Raw genomic sequence first — 9,803 nt, forward strand, 5'->3', positions numbered from 1 at the left:
CCATAACGCCCCTGAGCCCTATAGCTCCCACCAGCCTATATAGACCCCATGCTCCTTATAGCCTCCCCCCGACCCCTATACACCCAATTCATATAAGCTCCCCCCCCCAGACCCTATAGCTCCCCCCGACCCCTACAGGCTCCCCCCCAACACCCGTAGCCCCCCTGACCCTTATAGACCCCCCTGGCAGCCCTATAGTCCCCCGTGACCCCCTATAGCCTCCCCCAACCCCTATAGATGCCTCTAACCCCTATAGACCCCCCCCAGCCCCTATAGATCCGCCCCCCAAACCTATAACTGCTCTGGCTCCTCTAGAGTCCCCTGAAACCTATGGAGACCCCTATAGCCCCCCCACCCCCTATAGCTCCCCTATAGCCCCCCCACGGCCCGGCCGGCCCTCAGGGATCCCCCCCCCCCACGGCTATTTTTTTAACTTTCCTGAAACTCCCCCCGAGGGGGCAATAAACCTGGCGAGAAACCGCGGCCCCCAGGCTCTCCGGGGGCCCAGGCGTCCGGGGAGGGGCCCAGGCGTCCAGGGAGGGGACCCAGGTGTCCGGGGAGGGGCCCAGGTGTCCGGGGGAGGGACTCAGGCGTCCGGGGAGGGGGCCCAGGCGTCCGGGAAGGGGGCCCAGATGTCCGGGGAGGGGCCCAGGCGTCCGGGGAAGGGGCCCAGGTGTCCGGGGAGGGGCCCAGGCGTCCGGGGAGGGGGCCCAGGCGTCCGGGGAGGGGCCCAGGTGTCCGGGGGAGGGACCCAGGTGTCCGGGGAGGGGCCCAGGTGTCCGGGGAAGGGCCCAGGCGTCCGGGGAAGGGGCCCAGGTGTCCGGGGCAGGGACCCAGGTGTCCGGGGAGGGGCCCAGGTGTCCGGGGAAGGGCCCAGGCGTCCGGGGAAGGGCCCAGGTGTCCGGGGAGGGGCCCAGGTGTCCGGGGGAGGGGCCCAGGTGTCCGGGGGAGGGACTCAGGCGTCCGGGGAAGGGGCCCAGGTGTCCGGGGGGGGGGCCCAGGTGTCCGGGGACAGGGGCCCAGGCGTCTGGGTGAGGGGCCCAGGCGTCCGGGGGGGGGCCCAGGCGTCCGGGGAGGGGCCCAGGCGTCCGGGGAGGGGGCCCAGGTGTCCGGGGAGGGGGCCCAGGCGTCCGGGGAGGGGCCCAGGTGTCCGGGGGAGGGACCCAGGTGTCCGGGGAAGGGGCCCAGGCATCCGGGGAAGGGCCCAGGTGTCCGGGGAGGGGCCCAGGTGTCCGGGGGAGGGACTCAGGCGTCCGGGGAAGGGGCCCAGGTGTCCGGGGGGGGGGCCCAGGTGTCCGGGGACAGGGGGCCCAGGCGTCTGGGGAAGGGGCCCAGGCGTCCGGGTGAGGGGCCCAGGCGTCCGGGGAGGAACCCAGGCGTCCGGGGAAAGGGCCCCGGTGTCCGGGGAGGGGCCCAGGTGTCCGGGTGAGGGGCCCAGGTGTCCGGGGAGGGGCCCAGGTGTCCGGGGAGGGGCCCAGGCGTCCGGGAAGGGGCCCAGGTGTCCGGGGGAGGGACCCAGGTGTCCGGGGCAGGGGCCCAGGCGGCCGGGGGAGGGACCCAGGCGTCCGGGGCAGGGGCCCAGGCGTCCGGGTGAGGGGCCCAGGCGTCCGGGTGAGGGGCCCGGGTGTCCGGGGAGGAAAGAACAAAACGGGCCCAGGCGTCCGGGGCTTTATTTACAGTCTGTTCCCTTCCCCCACTGCGCGCGGAGGAGCAATTAATTAAATATTTATATACAGGGGGCGGGGCTTATGTACAGCAGAGGGTGGAGCCTTACAGAGGGGGGAGGGGCTAGCACCCCCCAGGGCATTGTGGGATGGGAGGGGCGCTCCTTCTCGTCACCAATTGCATGCTGGGAAGAAGAAGGGCGGAAGCAGGTCCCGGGCGCCGAACCGGGGGGGGGGGGGGACCAAGATGGCCGCCGAGGGAGAGAGCGTCCGTCCAAGATGGCTGCCCCAAGATGGCCGCCGCCGCGGAGGGCGTCCGTCCGACACCCATCCAAGATGGCCGCCGCGCTGGGGCTCGGGCCGGCCAAGATGGCCGCCGCCGCGGAGGGCGCCATTCCAAGATGGCCGCCGGGCCGGCGAGCCTTCAGGCTCGACGAGGCGTGTCGAGGCGTGTCGAGGCGTGTCGAGGCGGTGGCCACCTCCCCTCGACGCGCCCCGTCTCCAGCCCACGCGTGACGCAGGCGCGTCCAACTGCGACGCGACCGCGCTGCAGCGCGCGGCGACGTGGTGAAGTATGTTGAGCCGTGCCGCGGGACGCCGAGGCGTGTTGAAGCGTGTTGAGGCGTGTCGCAGCACACTGAAGCCTGTTGCGGCACGTCAGAGCACAATGAAGCGTGTTCAAGTGTGTTGAGGCGTGTCGCAGCACACTGAAGCGTGTTGGGGCCCGTCGGAGCACACTGAAGCGTGTTGAAGCGTGTTGAGGCGTGTCGCAGCACACTGAAGCGTGTTGGGGCATGTCAGAGCACGCCGGGGCGTGTTGAAGCGTGTTGAGGTGTGTTGCAGCACACTGAAGCGTGTTGGGACACGTCGGAGCACAATGAAGCGTGTTCAAGCGTGTTGAGGCGTGTCACAGCACATTGAAGTGCGTTGAGGCACGTTGGAGCACGCCGAGGCGTGTTGGGGCAGGTTGCAGGACACCGAGGCGTGTTGAAGCATGTTGAGGCGTGTTGCAGCACACTGAAGCGTGTTGGGGCCCGTCGGAGCACAATGAAGCGTATTCAAGCGTGTTGAGGCGTGTCGCAGCACACTGAAGCCTGTTGCGGCACGTCAGAGCACAATGAAGCGTGTTCAAGTGTGTTGAGGCGTGTCGCAGCACACTGAAGCGTGTTGGGGCCCGTCGGAGCACACTGAAGCGTGTTGAAGCGTGTTGAGGCGTGTCGCAGCACACTGAAGCGTGTTGGGGCACGTCGGAGCACGCCGAAGCGTGTTGAAGCGTGTAGAGGCGTGTCGCAGCACACTGAAGCGTGTTGGGGCCCGTTGGAGCACAATGAAGCGTGTTCAAGCGTGTTGAGGCGTGTCACAGCACACTGAAGCGTGTTGGGGCAGGTCGCAGCACACTGAAGTGTGTTGGGGCAGGTTGCAGGACACCGAGGCGTGTTGAAACGCGTTGACGCGTGTCGCAGCACACTGAAGCGTGTTGGGGCACGTCGGAGCACGCCGAGGCGTGTTGAAGCGTGTAGAGGCGTGTTGCAGCACACTGAAGCGTGTTGGGGCCCGTTGGAGCACAATGAAGCGTGTTCAAGCGTGTTGAGGCGTGTCACAGCACACTGAAGCGTGTTGGGGCAGGTCGCAGGACGCCGAGGCGTGTTGAAGCGTGTCGGGGCGTGTCGCAGCACGCCGGGGCGCGTCGAAGCGTGTCGGGGGCAGAAGGCCGCCTCGCCGCGCACCGCCCCCAGCGGGCAGGCGTGTTGAAGCGTGTTGAGGCGGGCGGAAGCGCGGCGCGGGCCCTCACCCGGGCAGCACACGCGTGACGCAGCGCGCACACGCGTGGCCGAGCGCGTCGAAGCAGCAGCAGCAGCTCCGGCGGCGGCGGCAGCCCGGGGACTGGGGCGGGGGGCAGAGGCGGCGCGCCGAGGCGTGTTCAGGCGTGTCGAGGCGTGCGGAGGCGTGTTCAGGCGGGGCCGGGCAGCGGGTGGCTCACGCGGACGCAGCCCCAGTAGCCGGCGCGCAGCAGGCAGGCGCCGGCCCCGGCCACCAGCAGGGCCCAGGCGGCGTGGAGCCCCCCGAAGCGCCGGGCGGCCGCCCACGTGCCCACCTGCGGGCCCGGACGCCTGGGTCCCTCGGCTCGGACGCCTGGGCCCCTCCCCGGACGCCTGGGTCCCCTTCACCGGACGCCTGGGCCCCTCCCCGGACACCTGGGTCCCCTTCACCAGACGCCTGGGTCCCTCCCCGGACGCCTGGGTCCCCTTCCCCGGACGCCTGGGTCCCCTTCCCCGGACGCCTGGGCCCCTTCCCCGGACGCCTGGGCCCCTCCCCGGACGCCTGGGCCCCCTCCCCGGACGCCTGGGTCCCCTTCACCGGACGCCTAGGCCCCTCCCCGGACGCCTGGGCCCCTCCCCGGACGCCTGGGTCCCCTTCACCGGACGCCTGGGCCCCTTCCCCGGACACCTGGGCCCCTCCCCAGATGTCTGGATCCCCTTCACCGGACACCTGGGCCCCTTCCCCGGACGCCTGGGCCCCCTCCCCGGACGCCTGGGTCCCCTTCACCGGACGCCTGGGCCCCCTTCACCGGACGCCTGGGCCCCCTTCACCGGACACCTAGGCCTCTTCCCGGACACCTGGGCCCCTCCCCGGACGCCTGCGTCCCTCGGCTCAGACACCTGGGCCCCTCCCTGGACACCTGGGCCCCTTCCCCAGACGCATGGGCCCCTCCCCGGACACCTGGGCCCCTCCCCGGACGCCTGGGCCCCCTTCACCGGACACCTAGGCCTCTTCCCGGACACCTGGGCCCCTCCCCGGACACCTGGGCCCCTTCCCCGGACACCTGGGCCCCTTCCCGGACGCCTGGGCCCCTCCCGGACACCTGGGCCCCTCCCCGGACACCTGGGCCCCTTCCCCGGACGCCTGGGCCCCCTTCCCCGGACACCTGGGCCCCTTCCTGGACACCTGGGCCCCCTTCCCCGGACACCTGGGCCCCTCCTGGACACCTGGCCTCCTCCCCGCACGCCTGGGTCCCCTTCACCGGACTCCTGGGCCCCTTCCCGGACACCTAGGCCTCTTCCCGGACGCCTGGGCCCCTCCCCGGACGCCTGGGTCCCTTCCCCGGACGCCTGGGCCCCCTCCCCGGACGCCTGGGTCCCCTCCCCGGACGCCTGGGCCCCTTCCCCAGACGCCTGGGCCCCTCCCCCGGACACCTGGGCCCCTCCCCCGGACACCTGGGCCCCCTCCCCCGGACACCTGGGCCCCCTCCCCGGACACCTGGGTCCCCTTCACCGGACACCTGGGCCCCTCCCCGGACACCTGGGTCCCCTTCACCGGACGCCTGGGCCCCCTCCCCCGGACGCCTGGGCCCCTCCCCGGACGCCGGGGCCCCTCACTCACCGCCAGGCCGGCGCCGGCGGCCGCCATGAGCAGCCCCAGCAGGAAGCAGCAGACGCAGCGTCTCCGGGGGTAGCGGCGCCCCACGGCCGACCTGGGGGGGGGGGGGGGTCGACAAGGGACCCAGGCGTCCGGGGAGGGGACCCAGGCGTCCGGGCCCGGATCCCCCCCCCCCCTCCCTTCCCCACCTCCAACCTCCCCGTCCAGCACCCACGGGGGAGCCCAGGCGTCCGGGCTCCCCCCCCCTCCCCCCCGCCATGAAGGGACAGGGGTGCCTGGGGCCCCTCCCCCGCCGCGAGGGGCCCAGGCGTCCGGGGCACTCACACTTTGCGGCAATGGGGGCACCGGGCCAAGGTCCGCTCCGAGAACTCCGTCCACTGCGGGGGGGGAGGGGGCGTCAGGGACCCCGGCGTCCGGGTGCTGTGACCCCCTCCCCCCCCCCACCCCGCCACACACCCCCAAGGGGCCCCGGCGGCCGGGGGAGAGAGGGGCCCAGGCATCCGGGGAGGGAAGGGGCCCAGGCGTCCGGGGCGGAAGGGACCCCGGTATCCGGGAGGAGAAGGGGCCCAGGCGTCCGGGAGCAGAAGGGACCCAGGTGTCCGTGGCGAGAAGGGGCCCAGGCGTCCGGGGGGGAGAGGGGCCCAGGCATCTGGGAGGAGAAGGGGCCCAGGCGTCCGGGGGGGAGAAGGGGCCCAGGCGTCCGGGGGGGAGAAGGGGCCCAGGTCTCCGGGGAGGGGCCCAGGTGTCCAGGGAAGGGACCCAGGTGTCCGGGACAAGGACCCAGGCGTTCGGGGCAAGAAGGGGCCCAGGCGTCCGGGGCGGAAGGGGCCCCGGTGTCTGGGGCAGGACCCAGGTGTCCGGGGAGGGGCCCCGGCGTCCAGGGTGAAGGGGCCCAGGCGTCCGGGGCGAGGAAGGGGCCCAGGCGTCCGGGGCGAGAAGGGGCCCAGGCGTCCGGGGGGAGAAGGGGCCCAGGCGTCCGGGGGAGAGAGGGGCCCAGGCATCCAGGGGGGAGAAGGGGGCCCAGGCATCCAGGGGGGAGAAGGGGGCCCAGGCATCCAGGGGGGAGAAGGGGGCCCAGGCGTCCGGGGGGGAGAAGGGGGCCCAGGCGTCCGGGGCGAGGAAGGGGCCCAGGCATCCGGGGCGAGGAAGGGGCCCAGGCGTCCGGGGCGAGGAAGGGGCCCAGGCGTCCGGGGCGAGGAAGGGGCCCCGGTGTCCGGGAGGAGAAGGGGCCCAGGCGTCCGGGGAGGAGAAGGGGCCCAGGCGTCCGGGGCGAGGAAGGGGCCCAGGCGTCCGGGGCGAGGAAGGGGCCCAGGCGTCCGGGGAGGAGAAGGGGCCCAGGCGTCCGGGGCGAGGAAGGGGCCCAGGCGTCCGGGGAGGGAAGGGGCCCCGGTGTCCGGGAGGAGAAGGGGCCCAGGCGTCCGGGGAGGAGAAGGGGCCCAGGCGTCCGGGGGAGAGGGGCCCAGGCGTCCGGGGCGGAAGGGACCCCGGTGTCCGGGGGAGAGGGGCCCAGGCATCCGGGGCGGAAGGGACCCCGGTGTCCGGGGGAGAGGGGCCCAGGCGTCCGGGGCGAGGAAGGGGCCCAGGCGTCCGGGGAGGGAAGGGGCCCAGGCGTCCGGGGAGGAGAAGGGGGCCCAGGCGTCCGGGGAGGAGAAGGGGGCCCAGGCGTCCGGGGAGGAGAAGGGGGCCCAGGCGTCCGGGGAGGAGAAGGGGCCCAGGCGTCCGGGGAGGAGAAGGGGCCCAGGCGTCCGGGGCGGAAGGGGCCCCGGCGTCCGGGGAGGGAAGGGGCCCCGGCGTCCGGCTCACCAGGAAGGGGCTCCCGCAGTGGCCGCACGCCACCCGCCGCCCCCCGGGCTGCGGTTCGGGGCTGGGGGCTCCCGCCTGCACCGGGCCCAGGTTGATGATGCGTTTGCTGGCGGAGGAACACAAACTGGTTAAACTGGGAGGACTGGGAGGACTGGGAGAGGCCGCTGGGAGCGGCCGGGGCAGCCCTGGCCCCTCCCAGTGCCTCCCAGTATGGCCCAGTGTCCTCCCGATCCCTCCCAGTACCCCCCGGTGTCTTCCCAGTATATCCCCGTGCCTCCCAGTATGGCCCAGTGCCCCCCGGGGTCCTCCCAGTATGTCCCAGAAGCTCCCAGTATAGTCCAGTGCCCCCAGCAGCCCCCAAGAGCCCTCCTAGTCCCTCCCCAGTACCTCCCAGTATGGCCCAGTGTCCTCCCACTGCCCTCCAGTGTTCTCCCAGTATATCCCAGTGCCTCCCAGTATGGCCTGCTTTCCCCCAAGAGCCCCCCAGAGCCCTTCCAGTCCTTCCCAGTATCCTCCCAGTTCGCCCCAGGGCCTCCCAATATGGCCCAGTGTCCTCCCACTCCCTCCTAGTGCTCCCCCCCGACCTCCCAGTATATCCCAGTGACTCCCAGTATGACCTGTTTCCCCCCAAGGGCCCCCCAGGACCCTTCCAATCCCTCCCAGTATATCCCAGTGCCTCCCAACATGGCCCAGTGCCACCCAGAACCCTCTCAATCTTCCCCCAGTGTCGTTCCAGTATATCCCAGTGCCTCCCAGTATAGCCCAGTCCCTCCCACAGCCCCCCAGGACCCCCCGCCGCCCCACCCCCGCCCCCCAGGCCCTCCCAGTCTGACCAGTAAGGCCGGGGGCAGGCGATGCGCTGGGACGACGCTTTGCAGACCAGGAGGCAGTTGCAGGGGCAGCGGACGTACTTCTTGCCGCCGGGCGCCGTGCGGATGGGCTGCGGGCGGGCCGGACGCCTGGGCCCCCTGCCCGGACGCCTGGGCCCCTCCCCGGACGCCTGGGCCCCCTGCCCGGACGCCTGGGCCCCTCCCCGGACGCCTGGGCCCCCTGCCCGGACGCCTGGGCCCCTCCCCGGACACCTGGGCCCCCTGCCCGGACGCCTGGGCCCCTTCCCGGACACCTGGGCCCCCTGCCCGGACACCTGGGCCCCCTGCCCGGACGCCTGGGCCCCTTCCCGGACACCTGGGCCCCCTGCCCGGACGCCTGGGCCCCTGCCCGGACGCCTGGGCCCCCTGCCCAGACGCCTGGGCCCCTTCCCGGACACCTGGGCCCCCTGCCCGGACACCTGGGCCCCCTGCCCGGACGCCTGGGCCCCCTGCCCGGACGCCTGGGCCCCTTCCCGGACACCTGGGCCCCCTGCCCGGACACCTGGGCCCCCTGCCCGGACGCCTGGGCCCCTCCCCGGACACCTGGGCCCCCTGCCCGGACGCCTAGGCCCCCTGCCCGGACGCCTGGGCCCCTGCCCAGACGCCTGGGCCCCTTCCCCGGACGCCTGGGCCCCTCCCTGGACACCTGGGTCCCTCCCCGGACACCTGGGTCCCTTTCCCCGGACACCTGGGCCCCTCCCTGGACACCTGGGTCCCTTCCCCGGACGCCTGGGCCCCTCCCCGGACACCTGGGCCCCTTCCCCGCACACCTGGGCCCCTTCCCCGGACGCCTGGGCCCCCTCCCCGGACGACTGGGCCCCTCCCCGGACGCCTGGGCCCCTCCCTGGACACCTGGGCCCCTTCCCCGCACACCTGGGCCCCTTCCCCGGATGCCTGGGCCCCTTCCCCCGGACGCCTGGGCCCCTTCCCCGGACGCCTGGGTCCCTTCCTCGGACGCCTGGGCCCCTTCCCCGGACACCTCGGTCCCTCCCCGGACACCTGGGCCCCTTCCCCGGACACCTGGGCCCCTGCCCCGGACGCCTGGGCCCCTCCCCAGGACGCCTGGGCCCCCTCCCCGGACGCCTGGGCCCCTCCCCGGACGCCTGGGCCCCTTTCCCCGGACGCCTGGGCCCCTCCCCAGGACGCCTGGGCCCCTCCCCGGACGCCTGGGTCCCTCTCCCGGACGCCTGGGCCCCTCCCCCGGACGCCTGGGCCCCTTCCCGGACGCCTGGGCCCCTTCCCCGGACGCCTGGGCCCCTCCCCCGGACGCCTGGGCCCCTCCCCGGACACCTGGGCCCCCTTCCCCGGACGCCTGGGTCCCTTCCCCGGACGCCTGGGCCCCTTCCCGGACACCTGGGCCCCTTCCCCGGACACCTGGGCCCCTCCCCGGACGCCTGGGCCCCTTCCCCGGACGCCGGGGCCCCTCCCCGGACGCCTGGGCCCCCCCGGCCGCGGGGCTCACGGTGGCCTCGTTGCACACGTGACACTTCACCACGTGCTGGTGCGTTTTGCCCTCGACGCTGATGCGGCTCTGACACACGCGGCACGTGACCGCCGGCCCCGCCCCCCCTTCGGGGCTGCCCAATGGCGAGTAAGGGGGCGGGGCCTCCGCCCCTGGCCCCGCCCCCGGCGAGGCCCCGCCTGCGGGAGACGCCCGGTAAAGGGGAGTGGCGTTAGCCCCGCCCCCTCCCCAAGCCCCGCCCCACTCCTCTAAGCCCCGCCCACCACGGCGCACCGCCCCACCTAGGAAGGCCCCGCCCACGTCAAGCCCCGCCCCCAGACCGCGGCGCCCTCTCAGGCCCCGCCCCTCCCAAAGCCCCGCCCCCTCCCCGTAGCCCCGCCCCCTCCTCACCGGGGGGGGTCGCGGGTGCCGCCGCCGCCGCCGCCGGCCCCGGTTCGGGCTCGGCCGGCAGCAGCGGGGAGCGTTCGCCGTCCGCCATGGCCGCCCGTGCCGGCCGCCGTAGCGCCGCCCCCACGTGACGCCGGCGCCGCGCCGCGATTGGGCCCGGCCGGCCGCGCCGCCGCTCACGTGACCCCTCCCCCTCCCTCCGCGGCGCTCCCTCGCCACCACGTGACGCCGCGTCGCTAG

The 9,803-nt window shown here is 74.2% G+C and overlaps 1 protein-coding gene across 1 annotated transcript; it reads right to left on the bottom strand.

Moving 5' to 3' along the window:
* Positions 1 to 1,658: 1,658 nt before the first annotated feature.
* Positions 1,659 to 9,655, bottom strand: PIP4P1 (phosphatidylinositol-4,5-bisphosphate 4-phosphatase 1). The gene is made up of 7 exons (XM_068921848.1): positions 9,567 to 9,655; positions 9,177 to 9,355; positions 7,679 to 7,785; positions 6,846 to 6,951; positions 5,367 to 5,419; positions 5,046 to 5,136; positions 1,659 to 3,759 (listed from the first exon to the last, which is right to left on the bottom strand). The coding sequence occupies exons 1-7, from the start codon at positions 9,652 to 9,654 to the stop codon at positions 3,616 to 3,618; spliced, it is 768 nt and encodes a 255-aa protein (XP_068777949.1). The 5' UTR covers position 9,655; the 3' UTR covers positions 1,659 to 3,615.
* Between the last annotated feature and the right edge of the window lie 148 nt (positions 9,656 to 9,803).

Source organism: Struthio camelus, chromosome 29, assembly GCF_040807025.1.
Source record: "Struthio camelus isolate bStrCam1 chromosome 29, bStrCam1.hap1, whole genome shotgun sequence".
NCBI classification, from domain to species: Eukaryota; Metazoa; Chordata; class Aves; order Struthioniformes; family Struthionidae; genus Struthio; species Struthio camelus.

Bases quoted from the DNA above. Each gene is read 5' to 3' on its own strand.
- PIP4P1 (XM_068921848.1), bottom strand. From the start codon at position 9,654: ATGGCGGACGGCGAACGCTCCCCGCTGCTGCCGGCCGAGCCCGAACCG. The intron at 7,786-9,176 runs GTGAGCCCCGCG...GCCCGCCCGCAG, and splicing joins ACGTGTGCAACGAGGCCACC to CCCATCCGCACGGCGCCCGG. The intron at 3,760-5,045 runs GTGAGTGAGGGG...CCGGGCCCGCAG, and splicing joins CCGCCGGCGCCGGCCTGGCG to GTGGGCACGTGGGCGGCCGC.